At 43.5% G+C, this 25,312-nt stretch overlaps 2 protein-coding genes, 1 non-coding gene and 1 pseudogene across 3 annotated transcripts; 2 read left to right on the top strand and 2 right to left on the bottom strand.

Annotated features, from left to right (window-relative positions):
• The first annotated feature begins 8,177 nt into the window (after nt 1–8,177).
• On the top strand, nt 8,178–9,272 carry LOC118476191 (ethylene-responsive transcription factor CRF3-like; annotated as a pseudogene).
• Nucleotides 9,273–10,791: 1,519 nt separating this feature from the next.
• LOC100282540 (nucleic acid binding protein) lies at nt 10,792–15,154 on the bottom strand. Its single transcript, NM_001155448.1, is given in 7 exon segments — nt 10,792–11,309; nt 11,798–11,941; nt 12,343–12,459; nt 12,562–12,678; nt 12,964–13,112; nt 14,632–14,720; nt 14,953–15,154. Coding segments are annotated over 7 exon segments (840 nt in total). The 5' UTR covers nt 15,033–15,154; the 3' UTR covers nt 10,792–11,165.
• A 2,428-nt stretch (nt 15,155–17,582) lies between these two features.
• TRNAL-CAA (transfer RNA leucine (anticodon CAA)) lies at nt 17,583–17,666 on the bottom strand. Its single transcript has one exon. It is a non-coding gene; the product is annotated as a tRNA-Leu (tRNA).
• A 1,113-nt stretch (nt 17,667–18,779) lies between these two features.
• LOC541794 (Methylenetetrahydrofolate reductase 1) lies at nt 18,780–24,849 on the top strand. The gene is made up of 12 exons (NM_001111477.2): nt 18,780–19,085; nt 20,636–20,818; nt 20,992–21,052; nt 21,149–21,231; nt 21,400–21,573; nt 21,986–22,159; nt 22,229–22,329; nt 22,416–22,527; nt 22,898–22,978; nt 23,086–23,263; nt 23,773–24,107; nt 24,469–24,849. Exons 1-12 carry the CDS (start codon nt 18,867–18,869, stop codon nt 24,547–24,549), a joined length of 1,782 nt encoding a protein of 593 aa, NP_001104947.1. The 5' UTR covers nt 18,780–18,866; the 3' UTR covers nt 24,550–24,849.
• The last annotated feature ends 463 nt before the right edge of the window (nt 24,850–25,312 follow it).

Below are 25,312 nucleotides of genomic sequence, written 5' to 3'. Positions count from 1 at the left end.
AGGCTTCCTTGAGGATGAGGGCATCAAGCATGAGTTCTCTTCTCCCTACACACCTCAACAAAATGGTGTAGTGGAGAGGAAGAATATAACTCTACTGGATATGGCAAGGACCATGCTTGATGAGTACAAGACTCCGGACCGGTTTTGGGCTGAGGCAATTAACACCGCTTGCTACTCCATCAACCGGCTCTACCTTCACCGAATCCTCAAGAAGACATCATACGAACTCCTCATCGGTAAAAAGCCTAATGTTTCATATTTTAGAGTCTTTGGTAGCAAATGTTTTATTCTTGTTAAAAGAGGTAGAAAATCTAAATTTGCTCCTAAGGTTGTAGAAGGCTTTTTACTAGGATATGACTCAAACATAAGGGCATATAGAGCCTTCAACAAATCCACTGGATTAGTTGAGGTTTCTTGTGACATTGTGTTTGATGAGACTAATGGCTCCCAAGTGGAGCAAGTTGATCTTGATGAACTAGATGATGAAGAGGCTCTATGCATCGCGCTAAGGAACATGTCCATTGGGGATGTGTGTCCTAAGAAATCCAAAGAGCCTCCACAAGCACAAGATCAACCGTCATCTTCCATGCAAGCATCTCCACCAACTCAAGATGAGGAACATGCTCAATATGATGATGATGATCAAGAGGATGAGCCACCTCAAGAGGAGGACAATGATAAAGGGGGAGATCAAGTCAATAATGACAAGGAAGATGAGCAAGAGATACAAGGTCAAAGACCGCCACACCTAAGAGTCCACCAAGCAATTCAAAGAGATCACCCCGTGAACTCCATTCTCGGTGACATTCATAAGGGGGTAACCACTAGATCTCGAGTTGCTCATTTTTGTGAACATTACTCTTTTGTGTCCTCTATTGAGCCATACAAGGGGTGCTGGCAATGCAAGAGGAGCTCAACAACTTCACGAGGAATGAGGTATGGCATTTAGTTTCACGTCCTAACCAAAATGTTGTAGGTACCAAATGGGTATTCCACAACAAGCAAGATGAGCATGGTGTGGTGACAAGGAACAAAGCCCAACTTGTAGCCAAGGGATATTCACAAGTCGAAGGTTTGGATTTCGATGAAACTTATGCACCCATAGTTAGGCTTGAGTCAATTCGCATATTACTTACCTATGCTACTTACCATGGCTTTAAGCTTTATCAAATGGACGTGAAAAGTGCCTTCCTTAATGGTATGAATGCCTAAGAGGTTTTCTTATGACTAATGGCTTCAAAGTCGGTAAAGCTGATCCTACTCTCTTTACTAAAACTATTGCAAAAGATTTGTTTGTATGCCAAATTTATGTTGATGATATCATATTTGGGTCTACTAACAAGTCTACTTGTGAAGAGTTTAGTAGGATCATGATACACAAATTTGAGATGTCTATGATGGGGGAGTTGAAGTGTTTTCTAGGATTTCAAGTCAAGCAACTCCAGGACGGCACCTTCATCAGCCAAACAAAGTACATTCAAAACATACTTAACAAGTTTGGAATGAAGGATGCCAAGCCCATCAAGACATCCATGGGAACAAATGGGCATCTCGACACGGGAGGTAAATCCGTAGATCAAAAGGTATACCGGTCGATGATAGGATCTTTACTCTATTTATGTGCATCTCGACCGGATATTATGCTTTCCGTATGCATGTGTGCAAGGTTCCAAGCCGATCCTAAGAAAGTTCACCTTAGGGCCGTGAAAAGAATCATGAGATATTTAGTTTATACTCCTAAGTTTGGACTTTGGTACCCCAACAGATCCACCTTTGATTTAATAGGATATTCAGATGCCGATTGGGTAGGGTGTAAAATCGATAGGAAGAGCACATTAGGGACTTACCAGTTTCTAGGGAGATCTCTGGTGTCTTGGGCTTCAAAGAAACAAAACTCAGTAGCTCTTTCTACTGCCAAAGCCGAGTATATTGCCGCAGGACATTGTTGTGCGCAATTACTTTGGATGTGGCAAACCCTCAGGGACTATGGCTACAAATTGAGAAAAGTCCCTCTCCTATGTGACAATGAGAGTGCGAATCCGCATGGCGGATAATCCCAATGAACACAGCCGCACTAAGCACATAGACATTCGGTATCACTTTTTGAGCGATCACCAGTAAAGGGGGAATATCGAGATAGCTTATGTTAGCACCAAATAACAATTAGCCGATATCTTTACCAAACCATTAGATGAGAAAACCTTTTGCAAACTTAGGAATGAGCTAAATATTCTTGATTCTAGAAATTTTGATTGAAACATTGCACACATAGCTCATTTATATACCTTTGATCATATCTCTTTCATGACTACAATTAATGTGCTTTCAAGTGTATTTTATGCTAAGTCGTAGATTGAAAGGGAAATGGAGTCTTCGACGAAGACAAGGCTTCCACTCCACTCTAACGGTATCACTTACCCTTCGTCGTCACTACACATCACTCTCAAATTGGTATAATCTTTCACTCATATTTACTTACTAGGTGAGTACCCGTGCGTTGCAACGGGAACATATAATAACATAATAACTTATATACAAAATGTGTCTTATATTGTTATAAAAAATATTTCATAATCCATTTGTAATCCTAGCCATACATAAATTTTGTTATTTTAATTTAGCTGTTTCACTACTCCATTGCAACCATCAGTATCATGCAGACTTCGATATATGCCACGATTTGCATGGTCTCATCATTGAAGAGCACGTGTCACACCTGCCGGTAGAAGTTCCCTCGTACATTGTCAGTCATCAGGTACGCACCACCATACACGCTTGTTTAAACAAAAAAAACAAGTGTATGTGTTTGCGAAGAGAATTAAAGGCAGACCGGCACAAAAGCTACCCCGACGATGGCGAGTGGTCATTGTTGTCGGTCCTCCTCTGCGTCACCTCTGGTGCCAAGATGACACCATAGTTCTTGATATATTAGTCGTCGAACGCACACGACATGGCGAGTACCGATGACTCTTGGCTGGGCTGCCAAACGAAGTGCACCCCGGGCTCATCAGCGAGGTAGTACACCTAGCCGTTGCACCACCGGATGTGTTACTCCTCTACATAAATCTTGTTCGAGGACACTCACACAACGTCAGCAACGACCGTCGTCCCAGCGCACAAGAATTCATGGCCAGTCAGTAGTGACTTACGTGGGAGGTTGAGCTTCAGGTGGATGATGAGTTGGACGGTGTGACGGCGCCGTTGTCGGATGCGGTGCACAGAACAACCCGAGAGTCGTCGGCGCTGGCGACGACCATGAGGTCCCCCTATTTGAAGATGGACAGCGCGGTGTAGCCGCTCTGGACCGCGTCCAAGCGGTGGCTGCGTCGGAGCTTGCCGAACACAGCGACGCATGCGGTTACATAGTACTGCTTCCAGAGGTCGAACTGGCAGTCGCCAAACTTCTTTTCGTCGTCGATGAGCGACGCCAACGCGAGCCATGGAAGACTCTTTTTGGTGTTGGTTTATCTTTGGTGTTGGTTTATGAAAATGACTCACAAGTCAGAGCCATGGAAAAATATTACGGAAAATAAATGTCACACATATAAAAAAGAATTTAAGTTGAAAACATTATTCAAACAAAAGAAATTGCATGCAAGACTCTTTTTTAAATACTACTCCCTCCATCCAAAAATATAATTCAGGAATCTCGTTAATAATTATCTATTACTACACATTGTGCAAAGGTAGCAGGTAGGCTTTGTGAGAGATGTAGTATATATTTTTAATGTAACAAATATTGACATAAACACACATGTGGTGTAGTGGTAGCTATGAGCACATTTGCTTGAGAGGTCGCAGGTTCAAATCCCATTGGAGCCACATTTGTGGTTTTTTTAATTTAATTTTAGCTAGGCGTGGGATGCGCGTGGGAATGGGAATGAGATTTGCAACACCGGCAGAACATGGGAATGGGAATGGGCTTTGCAGGGAGGGGAGAATGAGAAAGACAGTGCGGGAATGGGAATGGGAATGGCAGAACACGCAATGGCAGCCTACCCCTTACCGCCTTAATAAGTAGTAGAGATACCAATGGGGAGAAAATAAAAAGGGCTCTTAACGTCTCCGTTTTTGGCGATTAATGCCAAAGGGGGAGAAATATTAAGCTCAAAGCAAAATGACCGCACCACCGATTTCAAAAATTTGAGTTATTTACAAAACTTTGTTTTTTCCAATTGTTATCTTGTGATAAGCAATTTCTTCAAATGGTATGATACTTTCAATTGATATATTTTCAAAAATAGCATCTAAATATACTTCCAATTGGTATCTATTAAAACCCTCTTGAAAGCTAAGATGAGAATTTCATTCAGGGGAAGTTTTCGTTTAGTCAAAGGAAAAGCATTTGAAACAGGTGAGAAATTTCAGATCTTGAAAATGCTTCTCGCAATCTTATTCATATACCTTTGACTATTTGCAAAAGACTTTGAAAAGAATTTCCAAAAAAGAATTTGCAAAAACAAAACAAGTGGTGCAAGCGTGGTCCAAAATGTTAAATAAATGAAAGCAATCCATGCATATCTAGTGAAATTATAAATTGGTTTAATTCCAAGTAACCTATGCACTTACCTTATGCGAACTAGTTCAATTCTGCACTTATATATTTGCTTTGGTTTGTGTTGGCATCAATCACCAAAAAGGGGGAGATTGAAAGGGAAATAGGGTTTAACCTTTTCCTATAAATAATTTTGGTGGTTGAATGCCCAACACAAATATTGGACTAACTAGTTTGCTCTAGAATACATGTTCTACAAGTGCATAAAGGTTCAATGCAAACCAATAAGATATTGAAGAAAGGGTTCAAATACAAAGGAGCAAAGAAACCAAGAGTGCCCTGGTCTGGCGCACCGGATAGTGTCCGGTGCACCAGGGCCGTACAACGTCTAACTCTCCACTCTCGGGTTTCTCAGGGCGCGCTCCGCTATAATTCACCGGACTATCCGGTGTGCCACCGGACTGTCCGGTGCACCAGCAGAGCAACGACTCTTTCGCGCAACGGTCGACTGCAAAAGCTAAAGAATCAGATGAACAGTGAAGAACAGTGCGCGCAGAGTCAGAGCCGTCCGTCAGATGCGCATCGGACACTGAATAGTGCATGTCCAGTGCCACTAGAGGACAAAGCCTCCAACGGTCAAAAGCTCCCAAACCCTAACGGTTGGGTGACGTGGCTGGCGCACCAAACAGTGTCCGGTGGTGCACCGGACTATCCGGTGCGCCCATCGACAGCAGCCATCCCCAACGACTATGTGGTGGTTGAGGGCTATAAATACCCCCCAACCACCACCTCTCCAAGCATCCAAGTTTTCAGCACTTCACATTCAATACAAGAGCTAGTGGATTTACTCCTAGACACAATTCAATAGAATCAAAGCCTCTCAAAGTCCCAAATCCACTCCAAACACCTAGTGACTTGAGAGAGTGTTTTGTTCGAGTTCTTTGCGCTCTTGTTTCTTGGATCGCTTTCTTCTTCCTCATTCTTGTTCTCAAAGTGACTTGTAATCAAAGCAAGAGACACCAAGTGTGTGGTGGTCCTTGTGGGGTCTAAGTGACCCATTTGATTAAGGAGAAAGCTCACTTGGTCTAAGTGACCGTTTGAGAGAGAGAAAGGGTTGAAAGAGACCCAGTCTTTTTTACCACCTCAACGAGGACTAGGTTCTTTAGAACCGAACCTCGGTAAAACAAATCATCGTGTTCATCCGCTTTATTTGTTGGTTGATTTGTTTTCCCCTCTCTCCCGGACTTGATATTTGTTCTAACGCTAACCCCGTCTTGTAGTGTGTGTTTAAAGTTGTAAATTTCAGATTCCGCCTATCCACCCCCCTCTAGGCGACTTTCACCTATACTATGGTACATCCCACTAAGGTTAGAATACCAAAACAACAGAAGGAGAGGAAGTTTTCATACCTTGGCCTCTTATCAACTTCATCTTACTTTAGTTGAATAGTATCCTTTAAGCTTGTGATTTATCCAATTTAAAACAAGCACCATCTCTTAACATAGATTTTCTATGGATAAACTCAACAAGAGATGACATTAGTAGCACAAGCACTAGTTTTTTTATTTAGCAACCCTTTATATGAGGAAGGCAAGCGAGTTGCTAAAATAGAGAAACCTCATAATGTGGACTAAATTTGCCTTGAACCCTGTTGCACAATATATTTTGAATGACATGGATAATATGCATGGTTATTCAATGAAGTCTAAAGGGCTGACTTAATCCAGATTATGGTGATTGTCTAATATAGAAGAATCAAATCCAAATTAATTAGAGAGAGATAATACATCACATAGTTTTGGATTGTTGACCATATGATAATATTCATTCATCTTCCAATTGGACCTTTATTTCATAATCAACAACCGATATATATCCTCAAGTGCTTCTTTTTCCTTAGTGGCTACACAAGTCACAAAGAGATAAGATTTAAAAATAATATGCACTTGAGATTTAGTTGTTATCACCCTTGCTACTATCTCCAAATATGATTTATACATTCATTATCGAGCACCCAACTTGATCCATTTAAGGAGTGATCCTGCAAAACAAGTTTAAGCTTCATATCTTGGTACCCAATTTGAATTGGGTCCTTTGAGATTAGTAGTAAGAGCCTTGAGTACCCACACAATCCTTATTGTGGCCTTTCTCTTTGTGTAGGCACCCACATATACTTGACAACCATCTTACATGGTTTCAAGTCAATATTTAATCACACAGATAAAAGCTAGAGTTAAGAATAGGAGCCTTTTCTCCTTTTCTTGATACATCATTGTGTTGCCTTCTTGATGATGAACCTAGCTTGACCTTGGGTGCACCTAGCTTATCAAGGTCAGTCGCACAACCATTCATATCATAAAGACAAGTTATGCATGGTTTATTTACAACTTAGCGATCCAATTCAATGTGAAGTATATGGATACCGATTGAGGTAGATTTCTAAGACATCAAAATATGGGTTTACAAAATTTAGAGAGTATGGATCGCTAATTGTACCATTTACAGTTTAAAAATCATATCCATGTTACATACATCATGTTCGAGGACACTCACACAACGTCAGTAATGACCATCGTCCCAGCGCACAAGAATTCATGGCCGATCAGTAGCGACTTATATGGCAGGTTAGGTTTCAGTTGGACGATGAGCTGGACGGCGTGATGGCGCCGTTGTTGGATGTGTTGTCCAGAACAACCCGAGAGTCACCGACGTTGACAATGACCATGAGGTCTTCTTGCTCGACGATGGACAACACGATGCAGCCGCTCTGGACCGCGTCCAAGCGGCGGTTGCGTCGGAGCTTATCATGCACAACGGCTCATGCGGCCACGTAAGACTGCTTCCAGAGGTCGAACTGGCAGTCGCCAAGCTTCTTCTAGTCGTCGATGAGCGACGCCAACGCGAGCGCCTCCTGCTAGTGGTGTTTGTTCGGGATTTCCAAGCAAGAAACATGGATTCATCCTTGACGATGGTTTATAAAAATGACTCACAAGTCAGATCTATGGAAAAATATTGTGGAGAATAAATGCTACACATACAAAAAAGGAATTTAAGTTGAAAATATTATTCAAACAAAAGAAATTGCACGCAAGACTCTTTTTTAAATAGGGAAATTTGGATCCATACCATTAAAAGATCACCACTTTGGATCCATACCATTACTATCTCACTTACATGTGGGTCCACATGAGTCAATGACATGTGGGGTCCATGGTATATATCTAAAGTTTGGATCTTTTAATGGTATAGATCCAATTGTTCCTTTTAAATACTACTCCCTCCTTCCAAAAATATAATTTAAGAATCTCGGTGATACTTATCTACTACTACACATTGTGCAAGGGTAGTAGGTGGGCTTGGGTAGAGATGTAGTAGATGTTTTTCCTGTCATAGATGTAAACATAAACACATATGTGGTGTAGCGGTATCTACTACTTGCATTTGTGTGATAGGTCGCGGGTCAAATCCCCTTGGGATCATTTTGTGTTTTTTAGCTACACATGGACTGTACGTGGAAATGAGAATGGACTTTACGGAGAGAGGGGAAATGAGAAAGACATAACAGGGAATGATGACAATAACAGACTAGCTAGACGTGTCTTGTACGTGAGAATGAGAATGAACTTTACGGAGGGAGAACATGAAACGCAGAAGGACAGCAAAATTCCGAAACAACCCCTCACTCAGCCCGTTCTCTTTTCCCCCACCCCATCAACACAATTTACCCTTCGTCTTCCCGCTTCCAGCGCACCCCCATCTTGAGTCTCGCCGCCGCAAGCTTGTGTAAGGTGTAACCCTAACCCTAAAACACTTACCTTCGCCTCCAGCACCACGCTTCCATGGAGGGGCGCGGAGGCTAAGTATAGCCAACCTCTACACCATATCCCCATGGATTGAGCGGATTCCCAAGGCATGGGTACAAACCCTCACCTGCAAGAGCTGGCCGCTTCGGCGGTGGCGGCTTCTGAACCACCACCGCGGGCGCGCGTGGTGCGGATCCTAGTGCACGATGCTGACGCCACCGATTCGTCCTCCAGCGAGGATGAGGCACCGCCACTTCTTCCTCGGCGGAGGTCGAGGGGTGGTAGCAGCAGCCTGAGCGTGAGGCGCCGTGTTATGGAACCGGCTGGGGCAAGCTCGGCCGTTCGGTTCCGTGGCGTCCGTCGTAGGCCGTGGGGGCGCTGGGCTGCGGAGATCCGCGACCCGCACAACCGCCGCAGACTGTGGCTCGGCACCTTCGACACCGCTGAGGAGGCTGCCAACGCCTACGACGCTGCGAACATCCGCTTCCGCGGTGTCAGCGCCACTACCAACTTCCCTGCGGCCCGCTACTCGCCCCCTCCAAAGCCAGCGAAGCCTATCATCTCGCTGACTCCTGAACCCGGAAAGGTGATCACCTTGCCACCGGTACCTGTGAAGCCAACCTTCCCTGTTCAGGTGAAGGAAGTGGGTGGGAGCTGGGGCGGCCTGATCAAGGGAGCTAGGTCGGAGGTCAAGGCGTTTTGCACCCAAGCCAGTATGGAAGATGATCCCCAGGGTGCACCAGAAGTTTCCGGGTTGTGCCGATGGCTCTGGCCTGCGTGCCGTCCATGCTGCCTCCATCTACGTGGAGGAGGTTGGCGGTGGCTGATGGTCCAAGTATCTGCAATTACTATCGCTAGAGGTTTTATTGTCTATCTCCATGGCATCATTATAACCTGGTACTGTATTATTTTGGTTAGTGTTAAACTGTTGATGTGGAAACCTATGACTCTTGCTGTGTTATGATCGGTGGTAATATAATGTGTATATGGTGACATTTGGTAATATGTTCCTGATCTATGTGATGCAATGTGCTGTGCTTTGATTGTGGGATCAAACCTGTCATATAGTAGTACAATCTAGATCCTTTCACATGAACAGTGATACCTAGATGTATTTGATGGTTATTTCAGTTGAATTATTTGTCTGGTGCGTGTGTGTCAGGTTCACGGTATATTTGTTTGGTAATTATAATATACATGTCCTGTCGTATCTCTGCATGTTCATGTAACCATGATGTGATTGTTCTTCTTACACTCAAATGGCTTTTAGAACTTTTGTTTCTTGGTGTCATGTTCGGATTATACCTCGTGTTCAATCATTACTTCCTAGTAGTTGCATATTTACATTAACAAAATGTTCTGCTACTCTGGTCTCTTTTTGTTTGACATAGTTTCTCTTGCATTCAATGGCTTCCTTGTCCATATTATCACTTGTGTTCAGTCATTACTTCCTAGTATTTGCATCTTTATATTAATAATGTTCTGCTATTTCTAGCCTCTCTTTTTTTTGGCGGGTGTCTGTAAACTCGTAGCCTCTTTATTTGGTAGATGTCTGTGTTACAGATTTGGCAGATGTCGGATAATGTTCTGCTACTCCTAAGTCTCTTTTTGTTCGGTAGGTTTCTGTGTTACAGATTTGGCAGGTGTCTGTGTTACGGATCACTTCTGATGGTTGAATGAATAATCTGCCTAAACCTTCTATTTGGTACATGTTCACTTTGTGGTATATGAAGAATCCTAAGCAAATTGCATCTTATGTTATGGTTATTTAAATTTCAGTATATGGTTGAATGAATGAATTATATTTTACTTCTTAATTGTCATTGATTCTTAATTAGTATGCTATAGTTCTTCTCTTGAGTTACCCATGGAGTGTGATTCGATTTCTTATGATTCAAGCGCCGAACAGAACAGAAACCTCAGCAGGCAAATTTCTGGCCAGCTGAGCACGCTACAGTCTGCATAATGGGTTGCGAGGCCTGACACTAGCAAAGAAGAAACTGTTGCCATGACACAAGGTCTTCCAGAGCCAACCAATGCCGTTGCATACTAGCCATCGTTATCGTCCTCAGAGCGCCGGTGCCTTCATGTGATGTGCCCTAGGAGGCCAACAACATCTCTCAGGCTAATCGATTGGAGCCAACCATGAACCATCCGTGAATGAATCGTCTCGAAACGTGCTGAAAAGGACTGAAACTGCTCCAATAATGTGGATCGTACAGTGAACGAAGGATGGTATCCTGTGAACAACTAGGTGTACTTAATTTGAAAGTGGGCTAAGCAGTTGACCTTTTAATCCTTCTTTTAAGATAGAAAATGAGCATAGGGGCATATACAACCCTGAGCGCTTAGCACGGTTTTAGAGACAATTAAGATCCAACCATAAAATTCGCATACCATATAAATCTAGTCTAGGATAATTATTGACTTATAATCACGGCCTGTAGCGTTTTAGGCTCACAGATGCCACAATGCACAAAGCTATGTCCCTTATTTTTTATTTTTGCAACTCCATAATGTTAAAAAGGTTATAATACAATGTCAAGAAAAGACCTAAAGCTCACATACTCAGCAGGCCTCTCTAGCTAGTTTACCATGCAGTTTGCAGGTTGCAGCTCACCAACATACTAGGGTTAACCGTCAATAACAAATAGAACGAATGTTCTAGACCATACAACAACCAACGCCGGATCCAACCAAGGGTCCGCGACTATCTCATCTCATCTCATCTCATCTTTCCCCTGTCCGGAGGTGAAAGCTAGCAGAAGATACCGGACTCCGCCAGCGAAGGCGCATGGCCTTCCTTCACGCATGCCCATGGCGTTCCCATGACGACGGGGCCAGATATGGGAGCATAGTTGTTTTCTCTACTGTCCTGTTTTCGCACGCTTCATGCCACCGTTGCTGAATGGAGAGACACTCCCCGGATGAGGGCTGTCCTCTCTCAGGGTTGAGTTCAGCATTGCCAGCTCCCTGAGCTGCTGCCTTTTGTAGAGATCTTGGGACTCGTCCTGCAGCAGAGACCAATATCATCTTTGCAAGTCGTGTGCGCACGTAAATATATAGAATTTTCCAATGATTGAAAAGCGATTTAGATTCATAATAGACGGTAGGTAGAGTTCCAAATTCAGATTCATAATAGAACAAGTAAAAGGATCAGATCAATAAACGGTAGGTAGAGTTCAAGAAAAGAAATTTGTGTTTGTAGTAGTAGTAGATAAGTCGAAGGCGTTCCTTTTTATCTAGGCACAAATGAATGATGTGTCAAGTCAACAGGATATTCAAATTTTCATTTACCTTAAACTCTCTGTCCCACATTTAAATTGATGTTTTCTTAGAATAAGGCCTAGCCGTACAAAAATATCTCCCAAGTTGAGGTACAAACATGTTTCCAGTGAGCAACAGGAAGGGGTGTCATACAATAATCTAGCAGATATAGATATATGAAGATGATGCGCATACAGAGTAATTGAATTCATACAAATCAGAAATCACTCACCACTGGTTTAAGCAATTCTTCTATAATCTCCTGTGCTTGTCTCAGCCTTGCATCGATGATACTGGCAGGGAACTCGGCCTCTATCAAGATATGCAGCGGATCACTCAGGTGCTCATAGCCCGGTTTTCCCCGTAGTTTGTCCTCCTTGAAAAATCATGAAGCCACGTAGGTAAAGGTTGTTGCAATGAAGCAGAAACAGGAAATGAATAGGAAAAAACAGAGCAATAAAACATCTGTGTGCTCAGCAGGATCAAATAGAGATAGAACAAAAATTATGCGTGGCAAGGGAATGTTAGGTAAGCCAGGCTACAAGTCCATTGCAAAATATTGTAGAAGTAATAGATTATATTGCAGAGGAACCATGAACATTTGTAGGAAAAAATACTGTTTAGACACATGGTACAAGCTTCGACCACAGCATTACAAGTTCAAGAAAACACATTGGGATTCAAAGGCTCCCGATCAACATATTTGCCTGAGAGTTAAATAAGAGCAACATGACTTTAATTTGGCGAATGTAAAAAAGGAACAGAAACTTCTCTTACCTTCCCTGAATCTTTGATGGAACCCTTTCCTCTAATGAAAACACGACACCCAGTGGATGCTTCTACTCGCTTTAGAGAATTACCTCTAGGTCCTAAAATGCGCCCCACAAAATTGAACTGGGAAAGAAGAGAAGAATATATCAACAAAAAAAAATTAAAACAGCTCAATGGTTCTTTCGTGTGAACTTCAAGAGAAACTGCACAAGTTGGAGGGCATACATTCGGATAAGAATCAACTGGAACCTCCAGACGAAGAATCTTCTTTACAACATGGGAGCTAGGACTTGGGGGTGCTCCTTGCCAGTCCATGCTGGTTCCTTGAGGAAAACCTAATCTCTTTTGAATTGTTCATAAAGGCAAAAGCATATATACATCATCAGTGTTTGTGACAACACACACACACACATGCGCATTAACGCATGGGAACATGAATGCCAGTGCATCTTGAATGTACTTTTCATATTAATTCATCATGACTCTGAAATAGCATTGCCAGTTACAAGAAGATATGTGGTTTATCAATGTTAAGGGACAGAACTCCCAGAGGAAAAGGCACATCCATCTGTGTATGAAGTACAGAAGAGTCACCCACTTGATTTCAAATATATTCTTTAGTGTTACCTCTTGTAGTCCGCTCCAAGGACTGAACCCATTGCCAGGGAGATTAGCTCTAGGGTTTGGAGAAGACATTGGACTAGGACTTCTAAACCGATGCCTGTCGAAATCGCCAAATCCATGGTTGTGCACAATGCTTGATACCCGCATAATCTCTGGGTGTACAACAAAGGTTAGAACTCAGAAAAATGATCTCTGGGTGTACAGCAAAGGTCAGAACTCAGAAGATCACTTCATTTATATAATAAGAAATAGATAAGTAAGTCGTTGATTAGAACCAGGCTAACAGTAACAGAGGTCGTAAGATGACACTCCCACTACACCATGAGAATCAACAAGAAAAAAAATATCAGCAAATACCAAGACATGCTCATTGATATAAATCACCTTATTATGCCTGCAATATACTCCCTCCGGTGCAGTAAAAGAAGTCATCCTGCGCGTGACCGAGTGTGCACAAAAAGAAGTCATAGCGCGCGTAGGTCTGGGATTTGGACGTTGTTGCCCCTAGTAATTGCACAAAAAAAGATGCATTTAAGAGGAATCGAACTTGAGACCTCCAGTCTAGAATGCCTTGGAGCTGCTGCAGCAACCAATCAAGCCTGATTGTTTTAGTGACGTTAATGCACCCATATCCCTATTTAATAGGGGCAAACAGGGAAAACTCTATGATAATTAATCACTCCTTGGTATGCACAATCATGTCTTAAACGACTACCTTTACTGCACTGGAGGGAGTACATACAGCTAGCCACTTAGCTTTACGGAAAATTATTTCTACAAGATGGTGCAACCAAATAACACCGAAGTCAATCAATGGACTCTTGATCAGTCAGTGCATTATTCAATCTACAATGTCAAATAAAGGGAACTCCCTAAAACACTGGTCTGGTATTATACATTGAACACAAAGAGTAGAATCAGCTGACAGAGCACACTTACCCAACCAAGAAAAAAAATGGCACTTGAATGCAAAAACAAAGGCTCCAACATTTCCAGTATCCACAACAGGAAAAAACCGTAGTATAGGAAGGACACTTTCGTTCACCAAAAAAAAAAAGTGTATGCTGGTCAGAAATTTTGTTTCCAATAATTAAAGTAGTTATGTGTATGCTGTGTGTTTCACCCTCTTGCCGGTAATGTACAAACTGGAAAACGTATGGTGATCAGCAGCAGAACATCTAACACTTGCACAATACCGGAGTCCGGAGCTTTGTCATTGCTTTTGTGTGCTTCTGTTAAAGACCAGCTACAATCTCTGAAGCATACGAAACATCAATGGACCATAAGACGCGACTGTTTTCGACCAAGAAGTTGACCTCAACCGTCAACATTATAGATAGATTATAACAGTCAGATCGATCGTCAAGGTGGCATTATCTCCCGGAAAGTCCGATCATCTATTGTAATGTAACCCGTGGATTAAGCGTCGCAATACAAATCTAAACCAACGAAACATGAGGAATCGTGAGGATCAAATATCACAAGCATAGAAGGTAGGTAGAATCGAATATTCCAATGTCATCCAAACTGAGTACTCATCCAAGCATTGGGTGGGGGGGGGGGGGGGTGTGCATGGCATCAGTCCCCAATCCCACGATTGCAGACGAAGATGTCACTGTCGTGACCAAAGAAAACAACAAGGCGAGGCGCGGGGATCAAAGGGTCTCTCACCTTGGCTCAGCAGCTTGTTGCATACGGGCAGCACCTGCATGAAGGGCCCCAGTTTGTGGTGTTCGGCGAGCAGCTCGGCCAGGTACTGACTGCACAAGAGAAACAACGGAAGAAGCCGATGATGTCGGGAATCGCCAAGTGCCAAAGCTATCGGCGGCGCGCGGTGTCGTGAATCGATTAGACCAAGCAAGAGAAGGGGGGGCGCAAATAAAGAAGTAAAAAGAAGCAATCTTGGCATCAGTAGTCGCTGGATACGATACGACAGCGCGGAAGAGCTAGAGAAACACATGCGCGCGGCGCGGCGCGGCGCCTCTACCGTACCTATCAGCGTCCGGATTGCTTCTAATCTGAGGGGAGAGGTTTCGCGCAGGGGAGAACCCCTGGCTGTAGAGCCCCGACATGGCGAGTGAGGGGCGCAATCGAGGATGAGGGAGGGGGACTGGGGGAGGAGGAGGAGGAGGCGAGGTGACTGAGACGGATGGATAATACGTAGCCCAGAGCCCAGGAAGGAAGTGGAGGAGATGGTGTGCGCGGTGTGGCCGGGGGTGGTAGGAAAGAGAGGTAAAAAGGCTCGCTGCTTTAGGGTGTGCAGTGCAGCCGCCTGCAGCAGAGCAGAGAGCAGCAGGCACCACGAGCGGTAGAGGGTTTGGTTTGGTTTGGCAGGCAGACTGCAGTCTGCAGACAGCCGCCCTGCATGCCGCTATGGAAACCCTTTCTCTCTCCCTCTCGCTCGCTCACTCCATCTCCATTCATCATGGCTGCAAGCCTGCAACACGACACCGATGGAAAATCTGGATCAAAACGAAAACACATCAATAATAAACGGGAAAAAACATGAAGAGGAGAGGAGGGGGGGGGGGGGGGGGGGGGGAAACGCCTCTTCGAGCTGATTTGGTGATCCGGGATCCCGGGAGGATCGAAGGGGATTGAGGGGGAAATTAGTTCATTTCCCCCTCAATCCCCTCTAATCCTACCGGGATCCCCTTGTCACCAAATCAACCCTTCCTGTCTTGTTGAGTCACGTCAGCGAGTCTATGTCTCTGCGAGTATCTCTTGAAACAACGGCACTGTTGCTAGCTAGGCTGTCCGTTTTGTCATGAGAGCAAAGCTCAAAAAAATCCCCCCCCCCCCAAGCTAGCTTTTCCCTGGCCGGCTGTCAAGCACACATTTATTCAGTGGTATGGGCCCTCGTCATGACTCTACACTGTATTCGTCGGATCCTAGACTTGCTCCAGCAAGCAACCAAGCAAGCAGGGCACGGGGAACCTCTTTCGTGTTACTATTTGAACCACGTACGTACGTAGGTAGAGGCCGGCGGCCCCATACGGCCATACAGAGAGAGAGAGAGAGAGAGAGAGAGAGAGAGAGAGAGACCGGCAAAATGCGTCGGTTGCCGGTGAGCATGGTTGCTGTCGGTGTCGGTACACGTACAGTAGCAGGGAGGGATCCTGACAGATCATCACTGGGGAGTAGCAGCAGTAGTATCAGCTTGCTGTATTAGAGTGTGGATAAAATGTACTACCCACCCAGCACACCCCTCTCGATGGAAGCCATTACTTAACTGGGGATTAGTCGAACTAGCTACCTTTCCTCGTTTGTTGCTTGCTTTTCTTCCTTCCGAACGACCGAACGGGAGGAAATGCGGGTCGGTGGACTCTAGCAGTCTAGAGCTAGCCATTTTGGTACAGTCACAGAGCGGCGGTGGACCACTGCTAGCCAACTGACAGTACCAATAGCGAAAGTGTTGTTGTGGCCACAGGAACAATAGTACTCTTTGGTTCACGAAATGTAACGTAAAAGGTAATGGTAATGGTTTACACTCGATTACTGGCGGTAACAAGTTTGAATAGTCCGGTATCAATTTTTAGTATGGTATCTGATTACGGTTGGATTAAAACAAACATTATTTAACGTTATCACTTACCCATCACGTTACAAAATATGTGAACCAGACGGTACCAATGATTAATAGCACGTAGGAGTAGTATAAAAACAGCAGTGGCGACCATATGCTTTATTATACTGTATATGTAGATGTAGGAAGAAAAGAATAGCAGCATGGATGCTCTGATCCGGGCATCAACTTTTGTGTTGGCCCTTTTTCCAGCCGCTGCTTGCCTTTACGCATCGCATCGGGCGGCCTTTCACATGCGCCCTGCAGGCTGCATGCATGCTCCGGGTTTGTGCCCATGATTCAGGACGATGAGAGAGAGAGAGAGGTGTACAGTAGTAGTATGTGCCAACAAACCGTACCGACCTGCAAACACGCAGCTGTGGCGACTCCGATCCACTAACCACGTTACTACTTCGTCATAATCGCCCTTTGTTGGGACACGATGATCCATCCGGTGGGACCCACCTATGATGACGAACGGCGCCGCGTCCGTCCTCCCTGCGAGTACATGGGACTGTCAGCTGTGTGCGTGGGTCGGCGTCGGGGATCCTGACCATTCCGGCTAGCAGGAGGAGGCCGCAGCGTCCGGAGATTCGCGACGCGTATCCCACATAGGATTCCGTCTCGGTTGGAGGGGACGGGTGGGGCGCCACATACGAGATGACAAAGATATCTACCGCGGTACGGCTATAGGTGTACATTCCAACAGCGGCCACGTACGGTGCTGCTCCAGGCGCGGCACAGTCCTCTCGCCTCGCCTCCAGCACGTTACCGGCGCCCCATTTGTTGGTGGCAAGATCGGTACACATGTGCACCACGTACGTCAGCGCAGCAGCTAAGGATGCGCGATGGACCAAACCAACGTGAACAAAAAGAAAAGAAAAGATGGGGATAATAGGAAACAAACAAATATCATATAAATAAGAAATAATCTGAGAAAGAATGGAATGTGAAAATTTAAAAGGAATATTACTTTTCTTTCTTTGGTAAAGATAGGGACACTAGCGGATACAACATACATAAAAAGAAAAAAAAACTCAAAAAGAAAATAAAAATATGTCAGAAGTGGGATTTGAACCCACGCCCTCGTTAGAGGACCAGAACTTGAGTCTGGCGCCTTAGACCACTCGGCCATCCTGACTTTTGATGTTAATATTTTATTTCATTTATACTTATGGCAAAACTTCAATAGGAACAAATAGATGCAAGTTGATAATTGGACAGAGGCATCCAATACTGTGAGTTTTTTATGCAATGCTAGAAAACATTTTCCAGATTATAGCACAGCGCTTTGTCAATTGCACGATGAAAATTAAATCACCTTATTATGCCTGAAAGGCTGCAACCGCAGCAAATCAGCAACTGATGGAAGATCCTACCGATAACAAAAAAAAAATACCATAGCTTTAAGAAACTTATTGACCACCGCGAAAGAGGAAGCAAGATAAACTTCCTGAGTAATCCCTCTCTACTACAAATTATCTGGCACGGCGCTCGGCTTTTGAGCCAGATAACGTTTGGCACGCTCGCGCTGCGGATTGGGTGTATCTGGGTTGCTCCATGTTGGACCGGTTGTAGTGGGCTTGATGAGCAGGCCAAAATGGGCTTCATTTTGTAATGGGCTGACACATGATAGCATGAACCATGTGGTTGTCGATTGATGCCGACGTTGCAGTCGCTCGGGCGGGCTGGCATGGGCCGCATGGCTGTTCTTTGCTTCTTCTTGCACGCACGCATGCAAACATGCCGACGTCTTACCGAATCCAGTTGAACAAATTCAGCTAGCAGCGGTCGGTATCAAGAGTAGTAGCTGTAACAATAACTAGTTCGAAATTGCAGGCTTCTGATTACTCCGTGGAATCAGGAGTAGTTGTTGTGGGTACAAACTGGGCATCTTCTACTCCAAACACTAGATAATTTGATATCGCGCACTGGAAAAAGGGTGCAGCAGAGCAGAATCACAAATACTAAACTATTTGTCCGGTCCCACCCGTCAGGGAGGCAGACACGGTGCACGTCCTGATTTTCCAACTCCGCGAGTGGCCATTCCGCTACCCACTCTTTTGGGTTGGTGCAGGACAGCGATACCTGGACCCGTCCTAACACATCCTCATGGACCAGTCTCTCGTACACCCACCACGGGTACCTGCGTCCATTATCCCACCTGTCATTGACAGGAGACCACCGTGGGCCGCGGGCTCATCCAACAACGCGGGGTTGGTGAGGTCAGATCTCACTTCTCAGTATAAACTCATCCGCACCACCTCCCCCTGTCCCCCGCTCCTGCCTCGCCTCACCACCATTAGAGCGCGCGCGCCAAGCTCGTGGTGAGGTTTTCGAGATGAAGGTTATCGAGAAGATCCTGGAGGCGGCGGGGGATGGCCGGACGGCGTTCTCGTTCGAGTACTTCCCTCCCAAGACGGAGGAGGGGGTCGAGAACCTGTTCGAGCGGATGGACCGCATGGTGGCGCACGGCCCCTCCTTCTGCGACATCACCTGGGGCGCCGGGGGATCCACCGCTGACCTTACCCTCGAAATCGCCAACCGTATGCAGAACATGGTACGTGTCGTGCGGCTACCTCGCTCGCGCTCGATCCACTGCGCGCGATCTGATCTGATCTGTTTCGGCACCGGGAAGTGTTAGCCTGAGTGCCGGCTTCGGTTAGATCTGCCTAGGTGCGGGGTAATGCGTCGGCGGACGTCGCGATATGCATTCGTTTTGTTGTGTCGGTAACGGTTATGGCCTTTGGGTAATTAGATTTCCTGGATTGGTTCCGAGCGAGAGGGAATGCGTTTGGTCAATGCCGGGATTTTGGGTGGTGGTTGCTCTGGTTGAGTTCGAATTAGTGTGAGTTTGGGCTAAATTCAAAAATCGTGTTTATATAATCCAGCTTTAGACCATGTTTGTTTACCCTCTACTCTAGAGTACATAATCCAGCTTATATAAGTTGAGAGGTAAACAAACAACACAGATTATTAGGTGGATTATGTTATCTAGATACCTGGATTATGATAATCTATAAGCATGTCAATAGGTGTTTATATAATCCATAAGCTGGAATGCTGGATTATATAATCCTGGAAGGAAACAAACAAGGCCTTAATGCTATTCACGTCACGATATGCATTCGTTTTGTTGTGTCGGTAACGGTTATGGCCTTTGGGTAATTAGATTTCCTGGATTGGTTCCGAGCGAGAGGGAATGCGTTTGGTCAATGCCGGGATTTTGGGTGGTGGTTGCTCTGGTTGAGTTCGAATTAGTGTGAGTTTGGGCTAAATTCAAAATTCGTGCCCCACACTGGAGACCTGGTGGCGATTACATTAACTTTATTTTATCAATTGTTATTGTGTTCATTCTAATCCTTTTTTGTTTCACAATTTAGATTGTTCTTAGTTTATCAGTTTAAAACTGATGGGATGCATGATACGGTTATGTTAGGGAGATAATTGGATTTTTGCCACTCACAATGTTGTCTTTGTCTATGAATTGTGGGTCCAGCTGGGTCTATGAAATGTGGGCCTGATGGCAATTTTACAAACTTGTTTCTTGCTGATGGCAAATATCAGAATCTCTCTATGTTAGGATGGCATCGTGAGTGCAAAATGGTGGCTTTTGAGCACTAATGCATTTTATGTTATTTATTCACTTGGTACTGCGAGTTTGTCATGCGTACAGTGAGTACTGATCATTGTTAAGAGGAAGTTTGTGCCTAATGCACAGAACAGTTTTCTGGAAACATTAGTATAATCTTGGTTCGACTTGATCTTCCAGCTTTAGGCTATGTTTGTTTACCCTCTACTCTAGAGTACATAATCCAGCTTATATAAGTTGAGAGGTAAACAAACAACACAGATTATTAGGTGGATTATGTTATCTAGATACCTGGATTCTGATAATCTATAAGCATGTCAATAGGTGTTTATATAATCCATAAGCTGGATTATATAATCCTGGAAGGAAACAAACAGGGCCTTAATGCTATTCTGTTCTGAACCGCTTCAATTTTATTAAACTAATTTATTTCTTATAATTCCTCTGCATCTTTGATGTATCCCTTGCACCGCATGCATTAGATGCTTATAATATTTTATATTGGTTCCGTTTTGTAGGTGTGTGTGGAAACCATGATGCACCTGACATGTACAAACATGCCAGTAGAGAAGATTGACCATGCCTTGGAAACCATCAAATCCAATGGGATTCAAAATGTTTTGGCCCTCAGAGGGGATCCTCCACATGGGCAAGACAAATTTGTGCAAGTTGAAGGCGGATTTGCTTGTGCTCTTGATTTGGTAAGATTGCGTTAAGGGCAACATAAATCGTTGAGTATGTTGGCATGACTTGGGCGTGATGACTAGTTTATTGCTGCTGCAATGTCTGTTATATTTTGGAAACTAGATCAACCCATCTGAATCCTCAAAGAAACCACCTCACATTGAAAGTGTCTTATGTCTTTTACTTGCAGGTGCAGCATATTAGAGCCAAGTACGGTGATTATTTTGGCATAACTGTAGCTGGTTATCCAGGTCAACTAGCCATTACATGTTTTTAGAGGGGATGCTTTCAAGTCCCTACCCTGTAAATTGGATGCTTTATCTGAAATAACTTTTTCCAAATGTCAGAGGCACACCCTGATGCGATACAAGGCGAGGGAGGTGCTACATTGGAAGCATATAGCAATGATCTTGCGTACTTGAAGAGAAAGGTTCTCTCTACTTTCTTGATTTTGTTTACTTTTCTCAATTCAAAATGATAGCAGAATACATTTTTGTTGGTTCATGAACCAAATAATAAGTTGAAAACGGTATGATGTTGTAAGTCATGACACTTTATATGTTTTGTTCGCTTCTCACTCTGTATATTTTCTCTGTAGGTTGATGCTGGTGCTGACCTTATTGTTACACAACTTTTCTATGATACCGACATCTTTCTCAAGTTTGTGAATGACTGCCGCCAAATTGGTATTACTTGTCCCATTGTTCCTGGCATAATGCCAATAAATAACTACAAAGGTTTCCTGCGCATGACTGGGTTCTGCAAAACTAAGGTAAGATCTGTTGCTGGTAGTTCCATCGTTTGTAATTGTTTGGGCGTTTGGGGATCATTCTATTATCACTTTGGCATGGACGTATGCTGTTATGCATATATTAGCTTTTCACTTGGCTGATTTTTTTTATCTCAATGCCTGAATTTGAATGGAGAATAGCTTTCCCACTTGCGAGTGTAGGTAAATGTAGTGCTAACACCATATAACATTCCTCAAGATTAATGAAAAATTTCAAATTCACACCATTCTGTTAATTCACTAATAGTTCATTGTACATTTAGGTAAATGTTCTGCAAACACCATCTCCTTATAATTTGAACTTTTATGCCATTATGTTAATGGACAAATATTTTTGCATTTTTTTCAAATGCTTTGATTTCTCACTAAAATAATCACTTTGAATGTTTAACAGATACCTTCTGAGATCACTGCTGCACTAGATCCTATCAAAGACAATGAGGAGGCTGTTAGACAATATGGAATCCACCTTGGAACTGAGATGTGCAAGAAAATTCTTGCTACTGGCATTAAGACTTTGCACCTTTACACACTAAACATGGACAAGTCTGCTATAGGAATTTTGATGGTAATTTCCATGTCAGAATTTTATTTTTTTGTACCGACCTCTTACTAACAACTATTTTGTCCCCACCAGAATCTTGGATTAATTGAGGAGTCCAAGGTTTCAAGGCCATTACCTTGGAGGCCAGCGACTAATGTTTTCCGTGTTAAAGAGGATGTTCGACCTATATTCTGGTAGGTATTGTAGTTCTTTTATGTTAAGATGCTTGAGGTCTTTGTGACATTCTAACCCAGTCTAGTGAATGCTAATGATTGTGCAGGGCCAACAGACCAAAGAGCTATCTTAAAAGGACATTAGGTTGGGATCAGTATCCCCATGGACGGTGGGGTGATTCTCGGAACCCATCATATGGAGCACTTACTGACCACCAGGTAATTTCAGTATATCTGTTCAGGTCTACTTTTTTTTGTGTTTACTGCAATGTTTTAACGTCACAAATGCAGTATGCAATATTTTTGTATCATTCTCAAGGTAATACAAAATTATACATTTTCCAGGAAGAAAGGGTTAAGTTAGAATGAACATTTAATATGATTCGGAGATATTTATTCAGCAATAAGAAAATAGTATCATGGACCCCAAATGAGTGTTCCACTATAGGATTTCTTCACACTGCCACTGCTACACCTTTATATAGACTTGATCAACAAATATATATTCAAAATTACTCAACTTGGCTTCTGTGATGACTATTTGTCATAAAATCATAGTTGTATGCAATCATCTATTCATTTTAAACAGTTCACAAGACCACGAGGCCGTGGTAAGAAGCTCCAAGAGGAATGGGCTGTTCCACTGAAATCTGTGGAGGACATTAGTGAGGTAACTGTTAAAATACGTGATACATTATTGGTCTTCCTGGCATAGAAGTTGTCATTTTTTAAAGTCTTTGCTAACCCTTCTTAATTCTGATATTCTCTGTATGCCAGCGCTTCACAAACTTCTGTCAAGGGAAACTCACAAGCAGCCCATGGTCAGAATTGGACGGTCTTCAACCAGAGACAAAGATTATCGATGACCAGTTGGTGAATATTAACCAGAAGGGTTTCCTTACAATTAACAGCCAACCTGCTGTAAATGGAGAGAAATCCGACTCGCCTACTGTTGGTAAGTTTATCGTATTTTGTTTTATAATAGGTGGCCATGGGTGTTGAAATATAAGTGAATTGCCCACCTTTCCCCATAAGCTTAAGCTTCTAGGTTACTCAACACTGAGAGCAGTATTTCAAGCATCTTCCAATTTAACACAGGGACCAACCCTTAATGTCAGCAATCAGGTTTTGTCGGTCTTTAAATCTTAATGTAAGAATTGTAGTGTTGAGTCAACACTCATGGGTATCCTAGCAAACCGGGGCTTGGGTTCACGTCCATTGTAATTATCAGCATAGCGCCACATTGTCGGAGAATCTCTGCTGCATATATAGCAATTCTTGCCTTTCCAGATCATCTGGAAATGCCTAGGTCGTTTATGTCAAATACTTGCTCGAACTAGCATGTCAGCCTTTCTGACCTGTTTATTTATGCCTGTTCTGTGTCTATGTCGTTCATATCAAATGCTTGCTCGGATTAGCATGTGAGCCTTTCTGACCCCCGTTTATTTATGTCCTGTTCTGCAGGTTGGGGTGGTCCTGGAGGCTACGTTTATCAGAAGGCCTACCTCGAATTCTTCTGCGCAAAGGAGAAGTTGGACCAACTAATTGAGAAGATCAAAGCATTCCCTTCTCTCACTTACATTGCTGTGAACAAGGATGGAGAAACATTCTCCAATATTTCACCGAACGCCGTGAATGCTGTCACGTGGGGTGTTTTCCCTGGCAAGGAGATTATCCAGCCTACGGTTGTGGATCATGCAAGTTTTATGGTTTGGAAGGACGAAGCATTTGAAATCTGGACTCGGGGGTGGGGTTGCATGTTCCCTGAGGGTGATTCATCGAGGGAGCTACTAGAGAAGGTAATGTTCACTGCAAACCTTTAGACTTAAACATAATATACTGTTCCGCATAATAATGAGCTCCATTGTAACATTTTTTAGGAGATTTGTTCCTACAGTTAACTGTTATGTTTGTGGTTCAGTAATCACTGTTCACTGCTCTACTGCACTTTCTGCTAAGAACATAGTGATTTTTTTTTTTTTTTGCATGAACTGCAAACATCTTGCTGCACTGGTCTTGAACAGCATCTTTGTTTACAGCATTGTTTTTGTAAGATTAACCTGCGTTTGCAAAATACACTAGTGAAACCAATCTACACACATTGTTCATCTTTCAGAAGTGTATTTTTTTCAAACAGATTCCTTGGCTGCTGACTTTCAGGTTCAGAAGACCTACTACCTGGTCAGCCTCGTTGACAACGACTACGTCCAGGGGGACCTGTTTGCTGCCTTCAAGATCTGATTATGCTCTCATGGTCTGTATTGTTGTATGGTTGGACCCAACAATATTCTTGCATCCCCGACTACAGGTCTGATCGCCATGAAAGCTTCTGTTCATTTGAGCTCGGGGGAGTCCGCTAGTCTTATTTTTCTTGATTTCTCTTGGCTTTCTGGAACCATACGAATCAATAAGAAATGAGCTGTGTTCACTTTCCAGTTCCTCCGTGCAAGTGGCGCAACGGCCAGGTTCTAGATGTAAAATTCGTCCTCTAATACAGAGATTGGTATTGTATGTTAGTGTAGGATGCGCTGCTCGCATTGCACTGTTATTGTGCTTCTGTTTGGTGGAAATAAAGATTGGTCGAAATCTGAGGGCCAGATTGAAAGCCATATAACTGAGGGGATTGGAGGGGCTAAATTTTATTTTTTGATTAATTTTAAATAAGAAGGAGAATCTAGCCCCTCCGGTTTCTCGCTCCCAATCTAGTCCTGAATGTTCACAAGCCCCCATTTGAATTTAGCCGGGTAACCCCATTAATTAGGAGGTCTATTGAGGCGTTTTTATGGGTATGTGAAAAGATTAGGAGACTCTAGACGACTCTATATAAAGGCAGGCCTCCTTTGGGTCAAAGAATAATTTTCTGAATCCCTTGTTTTTGAACTATATTTTTGTGAAATTTATGGTTCTGAAGAAGCCCATATTGTCTCTTAACTAATTATTTTAGTTAGGTCTCTATACATATCCATTAATTAGGTCTGGACTCCATCATAAGAGATCATCTAAA

The sequence above is a fragment of the Zea mays genome, chromosome 1 (assembly GCF_902167145.1).
Source record: "Zea mays cultivar B73 chromosome 1, Zm-B73-REFERENCE-NAM-5.0, whole genome shotgun sequence".
Classification (NCBI taxonomy): Eukaryota; Viridiplantae; Streptophyta; class Magnoliopsida; order Poales; family Poaceae; genus Zea; species Zea mays.
This window is presented reverse-complemented; position numbering and strand designations above follow the sequence as displayed.

Coding starts and splice junctions, on each gene's coding strand:
- LOC541794 (NM_001111477.2), top strand. CDS start 18,867: ATGAAGGTTATCGAGAAGATCCTGGAGGCGGCGGGGGATGGCCGGACG. Junction 21,053..21,148: donor AACTGTAGCTGGTTATCCAG/GTCAACTAGCCA, acceptor TCCAAATGTCAG/AGGCACACCCTGATGCGATA. Junction 22,979..23,085: donor CTGTGGAGGACATTAGTGAG/GTAACTGTTAAA, acceptor TCTGTATGCCAG/CGCTTCACAAACTTCTGTCA.